Genomic DNA, 25,565 nt, shown 5'->3' with positions numbered 1-25,565 from the left:
GGCTAGAATAAATGAATTATACTTTTAATGACTTTTAAATATTATGACTAGAAGCTACGTAATAATTATGATCACCTTAATTTGTAAATGACTTATAGTTCTTGGTGAGGGAGAACATTGCTTAACTATGTTGAAAAGAGATCTCCTTTCAGTGAAACTGTTGGTTTGTGTGGTATTGTAGGCATAAATATTTGTAGAGAAATTGTTAATGTCCCTGGAATGAGGAACTAAAAGAGAGAGTCAAAAGGAATTGAAACTCAACGAGAAGAAAAAGAATTTCCTTGGGCATCCCAGCATGCTTAAGTGAGGAGCAGGGGATGCCCTGACTCCAGGTTGGAGCTACCCTGCTTGGTCCCACTTGGGAAGGAGCAGAGAGGAGAGCTGTGAACATCATGTGCAATGGCTTTACTCTCTACCATCTCTGAAGAGGGTAGACCTTTGCTTTTCTCTTGAAAGTTTTGATGCTTCATCTATTGTTATTAGACCAGGACTTTCATTAGAGGTCCATGTCAGTGTTAAAATGACTAGTATGCTGGTCAAAAGTTTGGTGGGATGCAAATGAACTAGTTCGCCTTAAATCAGCTATTGTCACTGAGCAAATAACAGAGTCTTCTGTTTAAAATACTCTGTTTCACTTGCCTATTGCGGCATGAAAAATGACCCCAAAACTTACTGGCTTAAAACAACCACCATTGTATTTGTTCACAATTATTTTGTGGGCCAGAATTTTGGATTCAGAATAGCAGGGATGGCCTGTCTCTGCTCTGTGATGCCTGGGGGCAGTGGCATTGTCTTGAATGGCTGGAAACTGGCTGGAATGGCTTGACTCAGTCATATGCCTGGAGCCTCAGTTACAGCTGTTGCCTGGAGCTTCAGTTATGGCTGTTGCCTGGATTCCTCAGCTTTCCTTGGTGTGGGCTCTCCAAGAGGCTAGCTTAGACTTCCTCACAGTATGGTGTCTCAGGGTAATTGAACTTCTCACATGGTAGCTGGCTGCCTATAGGGCATTCCAAGAGAATAACCCCCAATGTGAAAGCATTTAGTAAGCCTCTGCTTGTGTCAAGCTTGTTGATGTTCCATTGGCCAAATCAAGTCTCATGACCAAGCCCAGCGTCAATGTGGGAGGCACTAGAGAAAGGCATGACTGCTGGAGGCATGGATGCATTGGGGCCACCAATATGTACAGCATACCCAGAAAATAAAACCATTATTTAAATGAGAAATTTAAATGCACATTTATAAATTTTTAAATTTACCATTATAAATAATGATATTATTTACTATCTGTTTTCTGTTGTGCAAGACCAAATAGGTATATGTGAAACTGTGGTACAAATTGCTTCATGTCCATGAAAGGTATGCTTAGAAATATGTTATTTTATCCCAAAGAAATGGCACGCTATATTATTTCACACAAAGTAAACTATTCAAAATCTCTAAGCTAGGCCGAGTGTGGTGGCTCATGCCTGTAATCCCAGCACTTTGGGAGGCCAAGGTGGGTGGATCACTTGAGCCCAGGAGTTCAAGACCAGCCTAGGCAACATGGCGAAACCCTGTCTCTACAAAAAATACAAAAATTAGCCAGGCATGATGGTGTGTGTCTGTAGTCATAGCTACTTGGGAGGGTGAGGTGGGAAGATGGCTTGAGCCTGCAAAGTTGAGGCTGCAGTGAGCTGAGGTCATGCCCCTGCCCTCCAGCCTGGGTGACAGAATGAGGGAGGCCCTGTTTAGAAAAAAAAAAAAAAAAAAAAAAGGAAAAGGAGAAGAAGAAGTCTCTTCTTAGCACTAAATATCTAAATGTAGTCTGTGTTAAGTAACCCACTTACAGCTATCTGTAAAGAAAAATCCAATCTTTCATACATACCTCTGGGTTACTTTTTTCTTATAATTATGGACATTTTTTCATATTGGTTCCAGCTTAGAGAGTGCATAAGTTATTTTGGCTTTTCAGTAGTTCATACATTTATAATTGTTATTTTTAATTTGCTATGAATTAATAAATACGGTATGCTTTCTTCAATTCTGATGTTTTTATATGATGAAGATGCTGGAATGGATAGGAATGAGACCTGAGTCCCAGGAGGGCTTGGATAACTTTTCTAGTCTTTTGATTCCTTATCTCTCACATAAGAAGCTTCAATCAGTTGATTTCTATGTTTACTTTTAATGCTGATATTTTTGATTTCAAATTACATGTAATGCCCTAATTAACTATTTAGAGAAATATAAAATGTGCATTTGGGAAATACTAAAATAATCTGATATTTCTTTAAGGAAAAAAATTGCTTCTTTATTCCTTAAATTAATTTTTTAGTCACTTGGCTTAGAGATGTTTTCTTGATGGGTCTCTTATTTGCATACATTACTATTTTACTTTGCTTTGACAAAAATCTGAGAGGTAAAAGAAATGAGGAGTCTAAAATAACACGCAAATTTCCATAAGAGAAACTTACTACAGGAACCTAACACTTTGGAAAAATATTTGATTAAGTACCTGGAAGAATTTTGCTAGACTTAGGTGGAAGTATGCTTGCAGAATTTTGTAAAATATTTTTCTGATTTTCTCATCTTTTTTTTCCAGACAGATCTTGCTCTGTTGCTCAGCTGAAGTATGGTGTTGTGATCAAAACTCACTGCAGCCTGGAACTCCTGGGCTCAAGGCATCCTCCTGCCTTGGCTCCCGAGTAGCTGGGACCACAAGTGCAAGCCTCTGCACTGGTGAATTTTTAAACTTTTTATATAGACGAAGTCTCATTATGTTGCCTAGGCTAGTCTCAAACTCCTGGCCTCAAGCGAACCTCCTGCCTCAGCTTCCCAAAGTGCTGGGACAGCAGGTGCGTGCCACTGTGCCTGGCCACTAAAATACTTTTCTTAGTGAAGTATTTGTCTCAATTCTAAGTTTTAATTCAGCTGTATTTCCTGGAAGCAGTTCTCTACAATTCTGTAAAATGAAACTCTAATCACGAGTGCTTGGGGATTACGTCCTTTTTTTTTCATTAGTTGTCATTAATTCCTGTTGGGGGTATTGAAAAATTAGTAATATGGGAAACATACAAACAGATTAAAAAAGCACTCATCTGAAGGTACCAGTGTAAGTTCACAAACTTGGCTGTACGTTATAATTATTTGGGACTCTTTAAAACAAATTAATGGCTGGGTCCCAACCTCCACAAGTACTTTTTTTTTGTTTTTTGTTTTTTTTTTTAATACAGAGTCTGGCTCTGTTGCTCAGGCTGGAGTGCAGTGGCAGGATCTTGCAATCTCGGCTCACTGCAACCTCTGCCTCCTGGGTTTAAGTGAGTTTCATGCCTCAGCCTCCTGAGTAGCTGGGATTACAGATGCCCACCACCACACCGGGTAATTTTTGTATTTTTGGTGGAGATGGGGTTTCCTATTGGCCAGGCTGGTCTCATGCTCCTGATCTTAAGTGATCCGCCCACTTCAGCCTCCCAAAGTGTTGGGATTACGGGCGTGAGCCACCACGCCCGGCCAAAAGTCTTGATTTAATTATTCTAGAGTGTGGCCTGGCATTAGAATTTTCTCACCCCCTCCAGGTGATCCTGATGTGAGCCAAGTTTGAGAACCCCTGCACTAAAGAAACGTCCTCGGGTCTCCTTCTGTTCCCCACTTTTTGCTGCCAGAATTCGAGTCCTTACTCCTTGCTAGACTTTATGACCTCTTCCCTCCACATACTGTTGCTACATTCCTTTAATAATGAATTTTTATGTTTAGTTCCCGATTTACACATCATCAGCGGGGTAGGTGTGTAAAAATAATAGTGATGACATGAGTCTATAAAGGTGTGCATTTGATTGGATTAACAATATTAGATGGATCTATCTATCCACTCCACCATTTTATGACACTGTGGGCAAATATGTTAACATAAATCCTAAATTCCAAAGTAATACATTATACTTCTCCGGATTAGCCATTGGTTTGTTTAGTTGGATTTTGGGTTATAGAATGATAATTGCTGTTTATTCAAAGTGTTTCTGGAATGAAAACAATAGAACTTATTGCCACCTCCTTTATGTGGGTTGGGTGTATGTTGGTCAAATTCAAATACAAACAAAATCTTCTTTGGTTGGTAATTCACCTGAATGTATAGGCATTAATTGGTTTGTAATGGGCATTTTGAAACATTTTTATGCTGATTTAAGTGTGGGGGGAGATTATTCTGTGTTACCTAGAGCCCCAAATCATGCAATTGTCTCTTTATTCAGGCAAATGGTTTCATTTCTCTCTTCTTTCCTCTCCTTAGTGAAACAGAGGCAATTTATTGATAGGGTGATCAGCCACCCCAGTTTGCCTGGGACTAATGAGTTTCTGGGCACACTGGGATGAATTGGTCACCTTAATTGATACAGCGAAAATTAATAAGACTTTAAAGATATTTTAGGTCCTTGCATGAAAAATTATTCCTATGTTATGATTTACATTACCAAATCATATATAAACTATGATTGTAAATGGAAGGTTTGTGATTGTTTTCTGGATTTGGTATTACAACTTTCTTTTCAGCTTGTCATATTATTTTTAGATTTTCCTCAAAAGATTTTTCTAGCAGTATTAAAAAATTCACCTTGAGAAAAATAGCATATTTTATGCACTCTAGATTTCAGGAAACAGATAATGTCCAAAACAGCAGAATTAGTTGGTGCTAAAATAGAGAAAAAAAATCATTTTTAGATCTGCTTGGAGACTATAATATCTAGTAACATAAAGAAGTTCTCTTAGTAAAATGAAATAGAAAAAGAGAAACTAATGAAGTCTAATATGAATCCATTCTTGACCCAAATAACAACAAAAGTCACCATATACGGCCAGGTGCGGTGGCTGACGCCTGTAATCCCAGCACTTTGGGAGGCCGAGGTGGGTGGATCACCTGAAGTCAGGAGTGCGAGACCAGCCTGACCAACATGGTGAAACCCGGTCTCTACTAAAAAATACAAAAATTAGATGGGCATAGTGGTGGGCGCCTGTAATCCCACCTACTTCGGAGGCTGAGGCAGTAGAATCGCTTCAGCCCGAAAGGCGGAGGTTGCAGTGAACTGAGATGGCGCCATTGCATTCCAGCTTGGGCGATAGAGCAAGACTCCGTCTCAAAAAAAAAAAAAAAAAAAAAAAAAAAGTCACCACATACAAATGCTGCACAAAGAAAACTTAGTGAAGATGTTTGTGTACTGGTTATTTTTGAGTCTCTTTGAAATAGTAAAGATAAATTATTAACATCAGAGAGTTAATGTATTTAGTTAAACCAATAGTACACTTTTGCTAGGGTGTGGTTATTCTGTTTTTATTTTTTTTCTTTTTTCTTTTTCTTTTCTTTTCTTTTGGCATTAAAGATCAGAAACACCAATTGTTGCCTTAAAGAGAAGATGAATCCAATTTTAACAGATGCTCAGTTCAGGAAATATCAAAAGCTACCCTTTACAAAGGAGTATTAAACATAGAGACAAAAAAATATGCAGGGCATTGCCAATGTATCAGATGACAATGGGACTAAATCACACCCATTTTTGGTTTAACAGCTGTTAAATGAGTCAAGAGACCTGGATCTAGATCCAGCTGCACCGATCCAGTGAGTGTCTGGGTAAATGCCTTCACTGCTCTGGGCCTCTGTTGATTTGTCTGTAAAATGGGAGATTTTGACTACCCTGTGTCTACAGTCTCTTAAATTGTTAATATCCTATAATTCCATGTGCAGTATTCTGACGATGTCTTAGTGGATATGTGGATTTCCCTCTTCCTTTTCTCCAGCAGTGCTCCTCTGCAGTAACCTCACAACAGTGGCCCACACTCCTAGAATTTGAGAAAATGGCATCTTCTTCAGAGGACAGAGGTTCATAGTCTCAGTGGTTTACTCACCTGCTACAGCTCAGCATGTGATGTGGTTTTGCTGTGTCCCCACCCAACTGTCATCTTGAATTGCAGCTCCCATAATTCCTATGTGTTGTGGGAGGGACCTGGTGGGAGGTAATTGAATCATGGGGGTGGGTCTTTCCCGTGTGCTGGTCTCCTGATAGTGAATAAGTCTCACAAGATCTGATGGTTTTTTTTTTTTTTTTTGAGACGGAGTCTCACTCTTGTCACCCAGGCTGGAGTGCAGTGGTGCGATCTTGGCTCACTGCAACCTAAGCCTCCTGGGTTCAAGCAATTCTCCTGTCTCAGCCTCCCAAGTAGCTGGCATTACAAGCACCCACCACCATGCCCAACTAATTTTTCTATTTTAGTAGAGAGGGGGTTTCACCATATTGGCCAGGCTGGTCTCGAACTCCTGACCTCAGGTGATCCACCCACCTCGGCCTCCCAAAGTGCTGGGATTACAGGCGTGAGCCACTGTGCCCGGCCGAGATCTGATGGTTTTATAAAGGGGAGTTCCCCTGCACAAGCACTCTTGCCTGCTGCCATGTAAGACGTGTCTTGCTTCCCCTTTGCCCTCCATCATGATTGTGAGGCCTCCCCAGCCATGTCCACATGTGAGTCAATTAAACCTCATTCCTTTATAAATTACCCAGTCTCAGGTATGTCTTTATACCCGAGCATGAGAACAGACTAATATGGCATGATACTCTGGATCCTAATATTTGCAATTTGAATTTTGGATGAGTTACTTCCCCTTTTAGAGCCTTAGTATCTGTCTGTAATGAGAATTTTTTTCCCTTAATCTCCTTTTCTAGCTTAGAGTAGCCTAAAAGAGAGTTACTCTTTTAGGCCTTTCAGCTTTTTTCCTTTTTAAAAGTGAGATAGCATACTTTCTGGTCATCTCACACTCCCAGTGAGGCTTTCTGGGCCTCCCTTTCTCTGTTTCCTCCCTTCCCTTCCTACTGGCAGAAGTGTGGATTGTGGAGAGCCTCATGACCCATGACTCATGCCTAGGTTGCCTGGCTACAGGGTGACAATTCTGCCCAGTGTCTGGCTGCCGTGAACATGTCTGATGTCTGGAGATTTCTCTGGATCTTCCATGGACGATGTTCTGAGAACCCCTTGTTAGGATGAAACCCTGAGGTGCTGTCTTGCCTTATGATATTAAAAAAAGACACGATGCAGCTAGTGTGGAGTTTTATTGGCTACAAAATAGATGCAAAATGATGAGACTCTGAAGGCTGCAGTAGGAAAGTAGAGCTTTACCCTCATAAACTCGCACTTTGATTAGAAAAGTGCAATATATTAAGAGCATTATGAGAAGTCTGGTGAGACTGTTACAGAAAAAAAAATAAAAGTTTCTGAGTCTGATAATTCCAAGGGTATCTTTTAGAACTCACTCACTGGTGTCTGCGCAAGGACTTTCCTTGGGGGAAAATAGATTTTACAACAGGCGGAAACTTTCATTGTTCTCATGCGTGCTTTTGGATTTCATTCACTTGACAAAGAACTAATCTTCCGTTGATGGTCTCCTGGGTTATGGCCTTGATCTTTGGAGTTGCAGACACTGAGAAAAAGAGCACGGAAGATGTCACTGCCATGCTTCTTCCACCATCTGAACTGTACTCATTTTCATTTCTCTGCTGTCAGCCCCTGAAGGCTCTCAGTGCCTTCCAAATGATCACTAAGCAATGAGGCGGGCTCTGCTGCTGGGAAAAGGGATTTCCCAAAGGAGGGATTTTCTCCCACTCTCCAGGAAATGAGGATCTCTGAACAGTGTCACCTTCTGGAGGTGAAGACCTTCATCATAGGTGTGCCTCATATGGAACCTAGTCTCTGACCACAAGCACTTGAGGAGTTCTTTCTCTGCCTGTGGGCTTTGTAGCACTGCACAGATTCCTTGAGCTTACAGAGCACTTAGTGCTATTCAGGGTACCTCATTTTAAAGTCTAGAAAGCATGCCACATGAGGAATGGGTGAGAAGCCAAGGATGCTTACCATGGCTGTTTTCAAATATATAACTTATTTGAATAAGTGCCTGTTGAAACATCAATAAAGCAATTCTAGACCATAGAGAAGAATTGAAATCATTAATAAATTTACAAGGGAGAATTTTGTTAAACTAAAACCTCTCCATTGGGACCATCCCATCAAGTATGGGTTCCCCATCCTAAGACATGTGTGAAGAGAGTCTCAAAGACCCTTGTCTTATTTTGTAGATGGGTAGCAGTGAGACCAGCTGTCCTGTGATGATTACTCCAACTGATTCTTTGAATCTCCAATGCCTTAGAATAGGTTTATCACAAACTAATCAGAAAGTGCCACTTGTCCCAGACTACAGTCTCCTGGAACTTTTCTGTGAGATATTAAAGGTAATCTGAGAAAGCATGTTTCCAGGTCAAAGATGTTTGGGAATACTGGGCTAAACAAAGTTAAACTTTTGTTGTTTCTACCTCTTTCTTGTTCCTTTTCTCCTTCAAAGCAGTACCTGTTCCATCTTTAATACACTGAACTGCAACAGGACTGTCCAGGAAGAGGATCACGGCACACAGTATTTCTAACCTTATCTGGCCATAGAACACAGTGTTCGTAATACACTATTCAAATCTCATGGAACACGAGTGTTCAACAGAATCATCTGAGAAATGAAATCATGAAATCATTGCCTCTTAGTTTTCTAGGGGTTTAGTAAACTGACTCCATTACTTAATAGAGACATAATACTATTAATTATCATTTTAATTTTCTTTACTGCTTGCTTTTACATATATTGAGGACAATAATGAGAGCTTACATCATTTTGTATTAGCTAATTTGTTAATTGAAGATTCCTGACCCAGGACATTTTGAACCCAGGACATTTGGGAGTACCTTAAGGATTAGGACTACTACAAAATGGGTAACCATGCTAATTCCTTAAAAACAGAGATTCAAACAATGAAGGAAATTTTTTACCTTTCATGCTCGACTTTGATTCTTCCCGTGTCCTATAAAAGTGATAAAGGTTAAAGCTCACTTTAGTATTAGCAACAATCATAACAACTTCTCAGGATGAACTAACTTCCTTCGCTTGCTTGTAAATCCTCTGCTCTTTAATGAGCATAATTGTCTGAGCTTAGTAGTCTCAAGGTCATGGGTTCACGGGAGAACCCGTCTGGATACAGAAGGCATTGGGTACCGCCTCCTGCTAACCCTGGAGTCAGGGGAAGTCCACCAACCATCCCCTCCTTTCAGCTGCAAGCTTGGTTTTCTCTAGGATCCCTGCCAGGGTCTGGGTCTCAAGCCTGAGACCCCTGAGCTTCTCAGGCTGTTCAAAGTTTGGTCTGGTGACGTTTTATTTATGTATTTTTATAAAACTTCTCTCCCTTCCTTTCGGATCATAGAATATATATGCCCTTTATATGGCCAGCTGTTGTTATTTCCTGGGGTGGCCAGAAATATCAGATTGAAAGTCTAGACATCTCTAGCTCATATGCATCTTTTTTTCTCTCTCTTTTGCTGGTGGACTAACACATTCCCCTTGCCTTCTTTTTTTTGGAGCCAAAATTATGTGCATTCCTACTGGGAAACACAGTGGCCAAATCCTTTTGAATTGTTTCCTTCTAGAGACTTTAACTCTTCTGACTGCAAATCTTAGTGTCCTGTGAGTATTAGTTGATTAATTATACTTGCTGCTTAGTGAAATACAACCAGCTATAGGTATCTTCTAGAGTAGCTCAACACAACTTTTCTCTTGCTAGAGTGACTCTTGCTAACAGAACCCAAAGATGCACACATATACCCACAGGAGCTGGAGGTCCCTCGCATGCTCCTCTCGTGCCAGCCTTTGCCTTACCCTTCACTCTCTCCCTCCAGGAGCCGTCGGTACGTGGTGATTTCCTTCTCCAGGTGGGTTTTGATGCCCAGCAGCACTTGGTATTCGTTGTTCTGCCGCTCCAGTTCGTGGCGTAGCTGCATCAGTTCCTCCTCATAGTGGGAGATGATCTCTTGCATGTCCTGGAGCTTGCAGGAGTACCGAGACTGGGTCTCGGATAACATGTTTTCCAAAGCAGATTTCTGAAAGAGGAAATGATATTTTGTTAATTAACTGATGGCTTGATTGAGTCAATAATAGGTGATTGTTGAGTACTTAGCAGATGTCGACCAGTTGGCTAGGTGTCTTGGTAGCTGCTGAGGACACCAAGATGAGAAGTAGGCTGACTTACAGGCTTGGGACTTGGGCAGTCAGGAGTTGAGCAGTGTTAGGACTTTTGAAGTCCATTGCCTTGCTCTGAACTGTTGTTTAACTCCTTTCATTTTATCTTTGACCTGATTGAAAACTCCCAAAGAGCGACAGCAACTGGGACTGCTATCTCTTTGTATCTTCGGAGAAGGGTCTCAATTAGGGATGCCAGATAAAATAGAGAACATCTAGTTAAATTTGAATTTCAGATGAGTAATGAGTAATTTTTTAGTGTAACTATGTCCAAAATATTGCTCCAGTATTGCATGGGACATGCAAAAAAAATTGCTTTTTATTTGAAATTCCAACTAAACTGAGTATTCTATATTTTAATTTGGTAAATCTGGCAACCCTAGTCTCAAGCAATGCTTTTTGATTATGACGATGGTAAAAAAAAAATGTCATTTTTTGAGGAAATTCTAACAGCTGCCAAATGAGGTTTCTGGGCTAGAATATGGAGGATTGAGTTCAAGTCCCAGTTCTGTTTGCATGTAACACCTGCTTTTCTGAAGCGCATAATTTTAATCTTAAAGAGAATCTCATAACTGTGCTGGATACTCTCCCTTTATCGTGGCTGCTAATTTTCAGGGGGCCGTTCATGCTGCCTGGCGGTTAAAGCACATTTCCCTGGTCAGCCAGTCTCCTACTCTCCCAGGAGGTTATTTTGTTCCCTCTCCTCTGTCCTTGCCATCCTTCCTCGGAGTCCATGGCCTCGCTTCCTAATTTTGTTGATGAAATGAAAGCAATCGGGAGAGATCGCCCACTGCTCCCTACATTGCTCCCAGGCACATGCTTGAATCTGCATCTGGGTGCTGGCTTCCCTCTGTTCTTTTGTGTGAGCTGTCTGTGCTCCAGTCATCTCGGCAGTTGCCCGCCTTCTTGCGTTATCAATATTCTCTCTGGATTATTCCCACCAGCTTTCAAATAGAATAATTTCTCCTACCTTAAAATGTATCTTTCTTAAACCCATATCTACCTTCAGCTATCATCCAATTTCTCTGCTCTCCTTCAGCTACAGCAAAGCTCCTCAAAGAGTTGTCTATGCCTGCTGTTCCTCTTGAGCCCCCTCCAAGGTAGCCTACAAAGCCCTACACTGTCTGGTTCTGTTGGGACTCCGCGGCCTCACCCTGTCTTCCTCCCTCTTCCCCTCCCTTCCCCTCCTCTTCTCTCCTTTCTTCTTCCCTTCATTCACTCACTGTAGCCACATGGACTTCCCTGCTGCCCCTCCAACTCATCAGACACACTTGTGCCTTGTCGCTTTTGCACTTGCTGTTCCCTCCTCTTGGAACACATCCCATCACCACATCAAGCACCTCCTTACCTCTTTGCTCACTGCCACTCTAACAGGAAAACCTTTCCTGACCACCTTGTTTAAGATAGCAGCTCTTCACCCTGGTGCATCTGCCCTCCTCCTCTGCTTCATCTCTGTAGCAATTTTCTCCATCTAACATATATTTTGATGATTTGCACATTTATTATCTGTCACTCCTACTAGAATATAAACTCCTTCATTAAAAAATCCTCAGTGCTAAGGATTGGTGTCAGATAGTAGAATGCATGAAAATGGGTATACATGCCTCGCCTGTTTCACAGGGCCATTGTGAAATACTGTATGTTAAAATGTTTTGAAAGTTGCACTATAATTATTTTTGTACTCATGATCTCTACAGTGCACATTTGCAGTGTCTGTTCACCATCACGGATGCATAAAACACAGCAGGCATTTACCCAAGTGCACCTGCAACATAAATGAACAAATCATTGCCTCTCAAGACTGAGGGTAGAATCGCACTTGGCAATTATATGGATGAATGATTAGAAGACTCAATAGGGTATACTGGGAATCAAATGATAGACCTTCATAAATTTTGAATGCTTATGACACATGCTAAGCATTTTTCTAAACTGTGAAGATGATAGAAATGACTTGGACACAAGAACTTAGAGTTTTCTGGGTGATAAGACACATACATAAATGAATAGGGCAGTGCTTTGGAGTTAGCCAGGCCTGGATCTGCCACCTACCATGTTGGCACTGGAATTTCTCTACATTGGGGTTTGAGGGGGGTAGCCTGGTTGTAAGTGGAGAGGGCACTGATAGAAATTATGGGGGTCTAGAATCCCCCTTCCTCCAAATAAATCATATGGTTTCATCACCAGTTACTTACTAGCTGTGTGACCTTGGCCAATTTATTTTACTGTTGGAGTTTTGGTTTCCTCATCTCTAAAATGGGGACACTAAGACCTATCTGGAAAGGTTACTGTAAGGATTAATGACATTTAATATCATGAACTACTTAGCACAATGCCTGGCACCATCGGGACACTCAATACATGGTAGCCCTTTATTATGGTTCTCATCATAAACAATTGGGATGGAAAGTGGAAAGTGAGAGTTGTCCCAAGGGAGTTGAGGGTCAGGGCCTGGGAGAGAGGTCTCAGAAGGCTTCATGAAGGAGGTGGTGTGGGACTCACGGTTTTCCTAGCCTTGACTCACCGTGCTGTACTGTGCCTGCAGGTCAATCTCCAGGGCCTGGAATGTGCACTTCAGTTCGTGGATGTCACCTTGTCTGCTCTGCACAGTGGCTGGACTGGCTGCCTCCTGGGACATGGCTGCAGACTGTGGGACCAAGCAAGGCAAAGGCGTCAGCATTGGGCCCTCATGGAAATGCAACCTTTGGGAAGTTTGTGCATCTTTCTTTTACCTGTTCTTTATACCAAGTGTCCAAGTCTCGATGCTTCTTCTTTATTATAAGCTCATATTCTTGTCTCATATCCTCCAGGACCTTAATCAGATCTTCCCTGGGACCTGTATCCACCTTCACATTGACATTGAAGTCACTTGGCACATGATGCTTCTCCATTTCCTATTTAATAACAGAGAAAGGAAGTGAACCGGCTTTGACAATCAGAAGGCTGGATTGCTATGTTGATTGGCAGTAGTAAATAGATCTTTTAAACATTCCGATTATGTGGTTGCTCCACTGTCACTGGCTTGGTTTCTTAAATATTACTTACTTGTTGGTGATAAAACATTGTATACTTTTTTCTCTAATAATTTTATAAAATAAAGAATATCTTTGAGACCAACCTGACCAGCATGGAGAAACCCTGTCTCTACTAAAAATACAAAAAGTTAGCTGGGTGTGGTGGTACACACCTGTAATCCCAGCTACTTGGGAGGCTGAGGCAGGAGAATCACTTGAACCTGGGAGATGGAGGCTGCAGTGAGCCGAGATTGCGCCACTGCACTCCAGCCTGGGTGACAGAGCGAGACCCTGTCTCCAAAAAAAAAAAAAAAAAAAAAAAAAAAGAATATCATAAGGCAGGTAATCAAATAGCCTCCATGATTACTGACTTGATCCGTGGTTGAAAATATTTCACAAAGAATTACGCTTCCATAGTGTGCAAAGTCCTGTTCAGCAAATGTGGATTGGTGAAGTGACGACATAGTTAAGCAGCTGAACCTTACAGGCTATAGGCCAAAGCTTTTGGGAAGCAGTTCAAGAGGCAAACAGCAGAAAGAAGGTGTAGAGGCTTTCAAAATCTCATCAATGCCTTGTGACACTGTAGGGCTGACGCCCATAGGATTTCATGAAAACCAAGCAGCCACAGGAAAGGTTTAATTAACAATCATTGTCTAACCAGCTATTCAGAAACTGGGCTCTTTGATGTTGAGAAGCAATTTTGTTTTCCTAAAATGGGAACTGTTTTTCTATCATTTTATCAGAGTCTTGAGGACTTGTGATGGATGGTAACTCTAAAAGTCAGTTAAATGCTTCTGGAAATTAGGATTCTTTATTTTTGCCCCACATCACACTTATCTTGGTTGGTAGCAGACTCTCTTCATTATATTGTCCCCTAACTTGCTGAACATTGGGCCAGTGATGGAAGTCCAGTCTCACGCATTGATTCTTATAGTAACATTAACAAGCACATCTAGGTAAACATTGTGTATTAACAAAACTGTTGACCAATTCATCATTAATTATGATTGCATTTTGGTTGTTGTATTTGACATGTGACTAGCTAACCTTGAAATTAGAAACATTAGATATTTATATGTTTTTCTAAAGACTATTTAGGGTGAAGGACAAGGGGATTGGCATCCAGGTGGTGGTTTCTTCTGTAGCTGTCAAATCAGCCTGAGATGTGCAGGCTAAGAGCTGTGCTTATTAGCAGGTGTTCCTGGGGAGTTGTACCTGCTCATGGTGCTTCTTCATGAGAATGAGCTCTTTCCTCATTCCTTCCACCTCCTGTTCTAGGTCTGTTGTGACAATGGTCAGGTTGTCTAAGGTCCTTCGGAGGCCCTCGACTTCAATTTCCAAGTCTTTCTTAAAGGAGTGTTCATTTTCATACCTTTGGTGAGAAGGAAGAGAAGAGTGCACTCATTGTTGGAAGGCCATGGTTTTTGAAAGGATTCATTTTCATTTAGAGGTGAATCTTTTACTTTTTAGGTTTAAAGAGAGCAAATGAATACATATAGGATGTCTTTTTTATGCCAGTTTCATGCTACACTTCTCCATGATGCTGACTCAATGTCAACTTTTAAATTGAGTAGGGAGAATAGGATAATAAACAGTCATATACCCATTACCTATATTTAGCAACCATGAATGTTTTGCCATATTTGCTTCATCTATTTCATTGCTGAAGTATTTTAAAGCAGATTATAGATGTGATGACATTTTAAGACTAAATACTTCAGGATGCATCTTTTAAGAAAAATATATTTTAAAATAAACAGGCCGGGCACGGTGGCTCACACCTGTAATCCCAGTACTTTGGGAGGCTGAGGCGGGCGGATCACGAGGCCAAGAGATTGAGACCATCCTGGCCAACATGGTGAAACCCTGTTGCTACTAAAAATGCAAAAATTAGCTGGGCATGGTGTGTGCACCTATAGTCCCAGCTACTTGGGAGGCTGAGGCAGGAGAATCGCTTGAACCTGGAAGGCAGAGGTTGCAGTGAGCCGAGATCACGCCACTACACTCCAGCCTGGCAACAGAGCGAGACTCCGTCTCAAAAATAAATAAATAAATAAATAAATAAATAAAATAAACATAACACTACACCTAAACATTAATAACAACCCTTTAATATCATCTAATTCTTGATTCATATTCAAACTTCCCCATACTATAATGTGCTTTATATCTGATTTGTTTAAACTAAGGTTCATTCAAGTAACACACAGTGCATTTGCCGTTGCTATGCCTTTTCATTATAAGATTTTAGATGCGGGTAATGGCAAGATAAGTTTTCCTTTTTTTTTTTTTTTTTGAGATGGAGTCTCACTCTGTTGCCAGGCTGGAGTGTTAGTGGCGTGATCTTGGCTCACTGCAACCTCCACCTCCTGGGTTCAAGTGATTCTCCTGCCTCAGCCTCCCGAGTAGCTGGGACTACAGGCGTGTGCCACCGTGCCCAGCTAATTTTTGTATTTTTAGTAGAGATGGGGTTTCACCATGTTGGCCAGGATGGTCTCGATCTCTTGACCTCGTGATCCGCCCGCCTTGGCCTCCCAAAGTGCTGGGATTACAGGTGTGAGCCACCGCGCCCCGCCGAGTTTTCCTTTTGTAAAGCAAACAAACAAAAACCCGAACAACCCTGTGAAGAAGGAACTTACTTGAGGTTGAAGTCATCCACTGCCATCCTGGCATTGTCAATGAGAAGAATAATCTGAGCATTGGTCATCTTACCATCCACTATCTGTAAAACATGCACAAAAGTTTATCTCACTTGGACACACCCACACATGACCGCTGCATGTCTGTCCTCTAGCTTCCTGAATATTTGACTTGTTAGTACAGACAACTTCTTGTTCTGGCAGTGGAACAATGAATAACCGAATCAGTAAATGCTTAGTGAGCACATACTAGGTGCAAAGCAGAATGATTTTAAAATAAGAATATGATCTGCAGTCAGTGTTACTGCCTTTTTTCTTTTTATGTTGAGTTTTGACAGGCTTGGATTGATGCAACTGCTGAAAGAATGATATAGGAAGGGGAAGGACAGTAATTGTTCAAAATGCCCTCTAACTTTGTAGGTTGTGGACATGTCATAGCATTTTGCTTAATTAAGCTCATCCACAGCTGAAGATGTTAAAAGGACTTTAGGTTCTGATCCTTTTCTTATTGTATTAGGTTGGTGAAAAAGTGATTTTTGCCATTACTTTTAATTAGTTCAGCCCTCTAAAAATACAAAAATTATTATTTCAGGTGAACATAATTCTCACTTGTGATAGCAATCGTGTTTCTAATCAGTGTTACTGAGCAACGCTAACACTAATATTCAATGTATTTTGTAATAGTCATCACAGAACACATTTTTTTTTTGCCCGAAGTGACTGTAGCCATACACGTAACTTGAAGGTGTGTTTATGTCATTGCAACTTATTCTGTGATGAGAATGTGCTCATTGTAGCTATTAAAATATTAACTGAAATAATTCCTTACCATCTAAGGAAAATGCTTAAGAAGCTTCAGTAGTGGTAAAGCCTCCAGTTAAAGACTTTCACTAGATGTTCGTATATATTTTTTTTTTACTTTGAGAAGAAAAATAGTATTGAAAGCACTTACTCGAGCAAGTGTGTATACATTTATGATTTGTAAACACTTGTAGGTATGTTACAGTCAGAGAAATAGCACACATTTGATGTATGTCACTGTCTTTAGGGTAGAAGATGTCTCGTTGTCAAAAGTGTAATAATGCTTTTACACCAAATGTTGTGCTGGACTAGAAACTTGGAGCTTTTCTTTGGTTCTGGCTCTGTTCTTGACCATACATGTGGATGCATCAGGCTGCATCACTCTACTCTCCAGGCCTCAGTTTCATCCATTGTCAAATAAGGAGTCTGTACTAGAGACAGAGGACCTTAGAGGTCTTAGCTCTAAGTTTCTGTAATTTAGTTGGAGTCAGGGAATCCTGGGTAATTCCCATTATATTTACATAGCTCATTCCTTTATTTAGAAAGCATTTTCTTAGGACAAAGCTATACTTCAGTACAAAGGCACCTTTTAAAAGTCTGGTCCTATTTAAAGCTCCACTGATCCCATGGAATTTGGTATCATGAATGCACAATAGCAGGATTTAGAGATGGCATGAATGCTGGGTCTGGTACTCAAAGAGCAGGGCCTGGGATCCTGCTCCGCACTTACTGGCTGGGTGAGATTGGCTGAGTGAGCTTGGCTGAGTCTCAGTTTATTCATCCATAAAATAGCAATAATAATAGTTACTTCATCAAAGAGTTATGAGAATTAGAAGAGAGTATGTCAAATAATGTCAAATAGCATATTATCGGCATATTATAGACAGTGAAAAATTGGTCGAAACTGAATTAGTTCAGAAAAAAGTAAATAATACACTTTTCTTTTTAAAAATCTAGCACTTTTATAGATTCAATGACTACACTGTGAACATCCTCAGGTTCTATATGCTGAGATGCCTGCTCAGACTTTTGCTGTTCATGGTGGGACATAGCCAGGCTGGCTGCTCCTGCCTCATTCTTTTTCCTCTTGTGGGATTCCAAATGGTACTATGGCCTCTTCCCTTGCTATAAAAAAGGACACTTTTAGGTATTTCCTTGTCTCCTCTCCACAGTGCTGCTTAGGGGCATTCTTACCAATACTTCTCCCTCCAGACCCCTTATTCTTTGCATTATGTAAGCTCCTGCAAAATGAAAAGTAGCTCTATCCCAAAGAGCCTGGGGGCCATTGTGGGGTAACCCTTACTTACTTGTGCACTGAGGTTTTCTATTTGACACACACTATGAGGTGTTAATCTACATCCAGAGAATCAGCAAATCAAAAATACTGTCTATGGGCTTATTTAGCTTTTCTGGGTTAAATTGGTAATTTATCCATTGCAAAGTCTACCTCAAGTGTCTGATTCCCCCAGCTATCATTCTCATAGCACACAAATGTGAATTCTGAAATGTGCTTGATATAGAGCACGTTTAAAACTATTTCCCATTATTCAGGCTTACTTAGTACAGAATTATGATATAACCATCATTTCTGACACAATCTTCATGGTAATAAGTGGATGAAGATGGGTTGAGAAACGATATATGAGGCATAGGTTTTTTACTGAGTGTTGTAATTAATCACCCAGATTCTCCTGAAGGCCCTCAGTTCATTCTTTTAAAAGCAAGTTGGCATATTCTTGCAGCATTGTTGCTTCAGGATGTTTGATCTACTAGGGAGAGGAAAACAGAATGTTTGACTGTAAACCAAAATGCCAAATATAGTCTGATTGAGAATCATTCAAGGTGTTTTATTTATGATACTCCTATGACTGTGTCCAATTCTGGATTTCAAAAGGATTGAATTAATTTTTAAGCTCAACTTGTTATCAACCTTTTGAGTGATATTTAATATACCTAAAGTGAGGGTACGGGAGAGCTGTATCCACTCAGAGCATTTCACCAAGGTCCAGGAAGGATAAGCCCCAGGTAATTGTGGGACCTCCTTGCACCTCTGTTTTCTCATCTTCAAATGAGGGAGGTTGGGGTAGATAGACAACCTCAACTTTAAAGAGTTTCTTTCTTCAAGTGTAGAGAAAACACAATGTTAGAGGTAAAAATCCAGAAAAGAGTGAAATTCAAAGCCAAAGAAGTTTCCTATTCAATCTCAGAACCCAGAATTCCAGGTCATCTGAAGGGTGGGCAGGTTGCTCCCCACACCCCCCATTGCACCTACTCACTTTTCTCAATTCTGTTCCAAAGGATTTAGACAATGATTAGGTCTCAGTCTCCTTATCTGCAAGTTGAGAATACAAATACCTGCTCCACACAGTTGTGAGGATTAAATGAGACAATGTGTATGAAGTATGTGATGTGTGGTTAATGATGCAAGTATAATGCATTATCTTTATTCATACTAAGTGTCATTTTTGTATGAGGTGGGCTAGGCAGCACTACACTGCAGTGAAATTTATGAGGCTACTGGAAACAGACCTGAGTTAGAATCCCACCTCTGCTTCTTGCTGATGGCTTTGGATGGCTATTTCACTTTTTTTCCAAGCTTCCATTTCCTTACAGGGTTCTTGCAGAATCAAATAAAATAATATGGAACATTTCCATCATTGCAGAAGACTCTTGGATAGTGTTGACATGTGTATTAAATATCCAGCAGGATGCCTAGGTACATAATAAGTGCTCAGTAAACATTTCCCTCCCTTTCCTCCCTTTCTTTTTTTTAAATCTCTTCCGCTAGCTCATAAATTATTTGACTGGTTCTAACCTTGTATTTCTTTTGGGAGTCATGGTCTCCCTTTGCTCTCCATTTGCAAAAATCTTCAACTCCTCCTTTCTACAACCAAAGCAACTTTAGTAAACAAAAAAACATGATGAGGACTGTTGAGTCACCTTGTTTTTTTTTCCATAAAGACAACCATGCACTATATAGTTAAGGTAATTACAGTCAGTTATTAGGTTGATTATTCAATAATTAGGGTTCATTACAAGGACAGATTTGTATTATCTTGACTGGTCCTTCCTACATTCAAGCAAGGATGACTGAGCGTTGTGAAATAATATATATAAATATTGGAAACCTGTGATACCCTTTCTAGGGGAGGTTAAATCATGGTCTTACAGGGAATTTTCTGGGACTGCTTTATATAAGAGGGGAGTTAGATAGCTTTAAAAAATAACCTCTGAGATGATTGGATTCCTTCTACTTCTAGCTAATGTTATGAGACATCCCAGAAGGTATGTGCTTAGCTTTTTTGAGGTTTGGTTAAAAAGTTCGTTTTTTTTTTAAGAAGGTCTTTATAGCCATCTCAACTCTCAGATTCTAAAAATTATGCTCATTTAATTATTATTGGTTCTAGCAATATGCCATTGTCAGAACTGTGAGCAAATTTACTGCAAGCAACCCACAAACGGAAATATCTAGGGATGTCATGATGACCTATATGCTGGTGTGGTGACAACTTTTAGGCGTAATCTTCAAAATAGTATAACAGCCTTTTGTCGATGGATAACCACATTGTTCAAAAAAGTTTGAGGTGGAGCAGAACTGAGGTAATAAGAAAGTAAACACTCTCTTCTGCCTGGTGCACCGAGCATGCAGCATGAATACCAGCCCTTATCATTTCTATGACATCGTTGGGTCATAAGTGACACTAAACAGCAGCTGGTTGCCTCACATTTTAAAGATGATTTTGGTCTGTGAGAAATCAGTAGTCTCATTTTTGAAACAGTCTGTAGCACTTCTATCATTTTTGCTGCCTTCTTTTTCTACATTATCCATGGACAGAAGACTAATTATACAAAACAGACGTTTCCCACTCCAAATTTAAGGTATAATAAGAAAACATCCCCCAAAACCTTTGTGCACAATTACTTCAAGCGCTGATGCCATTTTCCTGGAAATTGTCTTCTGGACTGATTTTTCCTCCCGAGGGTCCCCTGGCAAAGCAGCCCCATCTGGATCGCCAGGGTCACCCAGCATCTTACCTGCTCCTGCAGGTGTGTGATGTTTTCCTCATACTGGGAATAATCTTTCTTACTGCCAGGATCTCTCTGCTGGTGCCATTTCAGGATGCGGCTTTCCAGCTTCATGTTGGCCTCCTCCAGGGCGCGAACCTTCTCCAGGTAGGAGGCCAGGCGGTCGTTGAGATTCTGCATGGTGGCCTTCCCATTTCCGCCTAGGAGGGGGCTGCTTCTTCCAGAACCCCAAGACCCTCCAGCGGGTGGGCAGCTCCGCGTGGTGAAGGACAGGGAGATGCGGGCTCCCCCCGCACCGCCATGGACGGTGGGAGCCCTGGGGAAGCTCCTGGGCCGGCCCCAGCCACCTCCGGCGCCATGGAAGGAGGCCGAGGGGGTCTGGCTGAAGCTGTGTCCGGAGTTCATGGTCCCATCTGTGTTTGGGACGGGGCTGAGCTCTGCTCCACTCCCTGGCACCGCAGAACTGAGCCGCCCCAGACTGCCCTGGATGGTTTTATGGCCTTTGCTGTGGGAGTTCCCTTCTCTGACAATTGTACCAACAAGATCGTATCATTGTGCAACTTGTGTTTCCTCTTGGTCAATCCCAAAGTGCCCCTGGGCCTTCGCACACTGTTGTTGTTTAGAGCCACATCAATATGACAGTTTGCTTCCTCCCTTCCCCTGGTAACCCGGAGGTGTGGCCCACGACATCAGGCGGGTATTAGGCTCAGGTATCTTTCTAATCTTGCCGTGAAGTTTTTCCATTGTTCATTTACCTGGAAAGGGTTAGGTTAAAGTCCACCCAAAAGAAAGCATATTCGATGTAGTATAGATTTCCTTAAAAAAAACCAAAAACCAAAACCAAAACCAAACAACAACAACAGCAACAAAAAACCAGACATTAAACAACAGAGATACACACACCTTTTTCCACCCCCAATAAGCCCCACCTCTAAAGGGAGGGTGAGCGAGCCTGGAGAAGGGAAAGCCAGCTCAGAACAGGATCTCGGGTCCCAGAATAAAGCTTGCTGTGCTGAGGCAGCCGAGAAGGTGGTGAATATCTGATGCCTTTGTGGCAGTCACTGTTTGAAGGAAAGTACTTTCAAAGGACTCGCTCTTAAGAACAAACCCTCAATTATAGATATAATTAATTAATGAATGACCGAACCTTCCACTTCCGGGGTGCCTTTCATCCCAGCACACCTCAAAACCAAACAACCCTGGCCTGCGCTCAGGATTTCCCTTGGCTGGGGGAGGAACGTAGCCGTTGTTAGCAGCCCCGGACCCTGGCTGAGCCTGCCACGGCTGGGCTCTGTGTGTCTGTGACCTGCAGAGGGACGATGGAAAACAGGAAACCTGCCATGGGCTGTCAAATGTGGTTGATGAATCTTATATTTCATCTGCCAAGGTAAAGGTTAGGAATGAATAAAGAAGCAGTCTGGGGGCGGGAGCCACGTGCTAGTTACTGGCAGTTGGATTTAAAAGGGACTTACAAATAAAATATCAGCGCAGGAAGGGCTTCTGGCCTTTCTGGTTCCAAGCCACTAATTGGACAGATGAGGAAAGCGGAGGCCTATGGTGGTGGGGAGGTTAGTGGCAGAGCCAGGGCTAGATTCTTTCTCCACATAGCACTGTTATCTTGGGTTGAATCTTGACAGGTCCTGTACCACACTTCTCTTTCATAATAATAGGACTTGCCAATTGGTGTAGCTCTTTTATATTCTTTACTGAATCCTCACAACTCTTTATGTATCCAGACAAGGGTTGTTGTCTTCATTTTGCAGACAAAGAATCAGGGTCTCATAGGGATGAATGATCCAGAGCTGATTTGCATGTACAGTGTAATTGAGCACATGAATTCATAGGTGACACTGCCCGAGTCTATGCTGTCCTCCCTGCCTGGAAAGTCACTCACCCCTACCTCCTCTATAGTTCAAGGGCTACCTCCTTCAACAATCATTTTCTGAATTCTCCTGCATGAGTTGGGTGACGCTTTAGGAGGAAACTGCCTCTTCTGGATGCCGAGGTCCTCCAGAGGGGCAGACACCTTGGCATCCCACCTCATGGTGGAAGCTGGGAGCCCCTAGCCAGGTGCAGCCACCTCCTGTGCCTGGGATGAAGTCCACTCCGTTCTTTCACCCCATTATACTGCATTTGCCACACCCCTCTGAGACCGCAGGCTTCTTGAAAGCAGAGTTTATGTCTTCCGTTTTTGAGCACCAAAGTCTGGTTTCTTGGTGGTATTTTGCAAATGTGTGTTGACTCAATCATAAACTTTTTAGAGTCAGGATTTTAACACAGGTCTCCTGATGCCATCAACTTCTGCTCCTTTTAGAACTGTGAGTTATAGAACTAGAAAGTAGGAAAACGCCTCTCCTGGGTATAGATTAACCATCCACGAAGGCCAATCTTTTCCAATTACAAATAAAGCCACCCAAAAGCACACCAGCTCTGCTCCTCCCAGTCTTACAACAAAACCTTATCAGGGAAGAGTCTCTGAATATTTTTTATTTCACTGTGCACGAGCTGGAAAAATGAGCCTCCAAGCCTCAGGGAAGCTTGGAGAGTGCTTAGAAAGAGTGCCGACAGTCACTTACATCTCAGATATGAGAAAAAGACAAAAGAGACAAGTGATAAAAATAGAGCAAATGAGGGAACTAGAGAGACTTGTTTGGCGAGTGGTGGCAACCAGTGTTGTGTGGATGTGGACGGTTCCTGGTCATCAAAGTTATGGTCAGCTCTGGTTCCTGTTCGCCTGGACCCAGACTTACCAAGGAAGAAAACATTTACCTTTAGCATGTGCAAGGGCCGGGCTGCACTGCCTTTCTCTAAATTCTCTCACCAGAATCTACAATGGAATTAATGCTTCTCTAATCATTTCAGGCATGTCTGAGTGGCAGTGACTTATCAACCCCATAGATTTGGCCACGGTCTCATTTTATGTCCATGTGTGGGAGTTTTGATTTATAGGACTTATCCTTGAGCAAAAGATTTCTTGTATCATAGCAGGACCAGGGCCAGGAAAAACTGGTGGTGAGATCTGAGAGCACTGGGGAGAAATAGTCTCTTCCAGTACTGTTATATGATGGTTTCCCATAACTTCTTTTTTTTTTTTCTCAAGATGGAGTTTTGCTCTGTCACCCAGGCTGGAGTGCAATGGCGCAATCTTGACTCACTGCAACCTCCGCCTCCTGGGTTCAAGCGATTCTCCTGCCTCAGCCTCCCGAGTAGCTAGGATTACAGGTGCGCACCACCATGCCCAGCTAATTTTTTGTATTTTTAGTAGAGACAGGGTTTCACCATGTTGGCCAGGCTGGTCTTGAACTCCTGACCTCATGATCTGCCTGCCTTGGCCTCCCAAAGTGCTGGGATTACAGGCATGAGCCACCCTGCCCAGCCAATTTTCCATAACTTCTTTTTTTTTTTTTTGAGACAGAGTCTCGCCCTGTCGCCCAGGCTGGAGTGCAGTGATGCGATCGTGGCTCACTGCAACCTCCACCTCCCGGGTTCAAGCGATTCTTCTGCCTCGGCCTCCCGAGTAGCCGGGACCACAGGTACGTGCCACCACGCCCGGCTAATCTTTGTAGTTTTTAGTAGAGACGGGGTTTTACCATGTTGGCCAGGCTGATTTTTAACTTCTGACTTCGTGATCCACCCACCTTGGCCTCCCAAAGTGCTGGAATTATAGGCGTGAGCCACCGCACCCGGCCCCGGTTTTCCATAACTTCTAATGTGTAGAGTTCCATTGGATTTTAAAAGAAATGATGCTTTTTAAAAAGCATTAAAAGAAATGATACATGCTTATTATACAAAATCAAGTGATACATGATAGTACAGGAAAAAATATTTAAAAATTCTACCACACACACACAACGTTTGGTGACATTTGGTGAACATCCTTTCAGATACTATATGTATGCATTGGAAGACAAAAGAATGGCTAGAATAATTGGAAAAATGGGCTCCTGCGACTTATTCCATTTTAGAAAAACTTAAGTCAATTAACACATTTTAATTGGCAAATAAGGAACTAAAATGAATTCACTTTAGTGACATAGTTTTTCTAGAATTTAAAAACGTTCATCACATTCTTTTAAATTTTACATTTTTAAGAAGGATAAAATGGCCTGTAAATGCCAGGATTTTTGGAATCGCAGGACTGGAAAGAAAAGCAACGCTGAGCCACTTGTTGCAGATTTTTGCTTTTAGGGAGGACAACGGCAGAGTGCTGAGCTTGTTTTTGAAGTATTCTTAAAGAACGCGAGGGATGAAGCCTCCAACTGCTTCCTCAGTAAATGGCCAACATTTACTGATCCTTTTGGTTCACAAGCATTTCACTTGCAATATGGTTTCAGGATTTCTTTTGGTATTTCCGTAGAGTGCAAATTGTTCAGAATCAAAATCATTCTGCTTTGCATGATTTTCTGGCTGAAACATTTGTAGTTTTCACATTTGATTCATCTTTCTGATGAACTCAGTTGTTGTCTTGAAAGGGAGTGGGTACTTTGTAAGAGAGCTCAGCTGTTGAGTGAATGCATGGGGTTGCATGTGGGTGTGTTGGGGTCAGAAGGGAGCCCTGTCAGAAGGTAGCTGTCATGAACTGGGTACACCGTCTGTTTGTGTGCCTTTTCAAGACAACCATTCCATTAATGAAGCATTTTATAGGCACCCGTTCTTTATAGTAGAGAAAGATGGCCAAAATGACTCTCAAATACATTTTTACTACACATGATATTTCAGAACAGATGAGTAGTAGGTCTTCAGGCAAAATTGCTATGCTATTATCCTATGAGTTGGAAGGTTACATAAGAAGATTAGACATTTATAGAAATAAAACATGCCCATTAAAAGTGGGCAAAGGACATGAACAGACACTATATACAGATACTATTTGTAAGCGACTCTTAAGTTGGCTGTTGTTTTCTTCCTCGTTTGAAATACTGTATTGAAGACTTCGTAACTCACATCATCTCTCTGTTGGCCCCTTTTTCCTGGACAAATAGAAATATAAGAAAACGGTCTGAGGATCATGCTGTAACAAAG

General features: G+C 41.6%; 1 protein-coding gene across 13 annotated transcripts; it reads right to left on the bottom strand.

Annotated features, from left to right (window-relative positions):
• Positions 1-7,053: 7,053 nt before the first annotated feature.
• On the bottom strand, positions 7,054-21,990 carry KRT23 (keratin 23). Of its 13 annotated transcripts, none has more exons than XM_063799607.1 (13): positions 21,691-21,823; positions 20,553-21,298; positions 19,333-19,416; positions 19,064-19,229; positions 18,794-18,849; positions 18,471-18,635; positions 15,717-15,799; positions 14,293-14,449; positions 12,796-12,957; positions 12,588-12,710; positions 9,704-9,924; positions 8,824-8,855; positions 7,054-7,435 (listed from the first exon to the last, which is right to left on the bottom strand). In XM_063799607.1, exons 7-13 carry the CDS (start codon positions 15,782-15,784, stop codon positions 7,341-7,343), a joined length of 858 nt encoding a protein of 285 aa, XP_063655677.1. In that variant the 5' UTR covers positions 15,785-15,799; positions 18,471-18,635; positions 18,794-18,849; positions 19,064-19,229; positions 19,333-19,416; positions 20,553-21,298; positions 21,691-21,823; the 3' UTR covers positions 7,054-7,340. The 13 variants fall into 13 exon arrangements, with proteins under 13 accessions (XP_063655677.1, XP_063655678.1, XP_054526886.1 ...); XM_063799608.1 differs by having other exon boundaries at positions 19,333-19,401; positions 21,691-21,794; XM_054670911.1 differs by lacking the exons at positions 18,471-18,635; positions 18,794-18,849; positions 19,064-19,229 and having other exon boundaries at positions 19,333-19,401; positions 21,691-21,840.
• Positions 21,991-25,565: the final 3,575 nt, after the last annotated feature.

This window comes from Pan troglodytes, chromosome 19 (assembly GCF_028858775.2).
Source record: "Pan troglodytes isolate AG18354 chromosome 19, NHGRI_mPanTro3-v2.0_pri, whole genome shotgun sequence".
Classification (NCBI taxonomy): Eukaryota; Metazoa; Chordata; class Mammalia; order Primates; family Hominidae; genus Pan; species Pan troglodytes.
Note: the sequence above shows the minus strand (reverse complement) of the source record. Positions and strands in the feature narration are given on the sequence as shown.

Excerpts from the sequence above, each read along its gene's own strand:
- KRT23 (XM_054670911.1), bottom strand. The coding sequence starts at position 20,948 with ATGAACTCCGGACACAGCTTCAGCCAGACCCCCTCGGCCTCCTTCCAT. Across the intron at positions 19,402-20,552 it reads TCACACACCTGCAGGAGCAG|AAAGGAGGAGTTGAAGATTT; the intron begins GTAAGATGCTGG and ends CTTTGGTTGTAG. Across the intron at positions 14,450-15,716 it reads GTGGATGACTTCAACCTCAA|GTATGAAAATGAACACTCCT; the intron begins GTAAGTTCCTTC and ends TTCTCACCAAAG.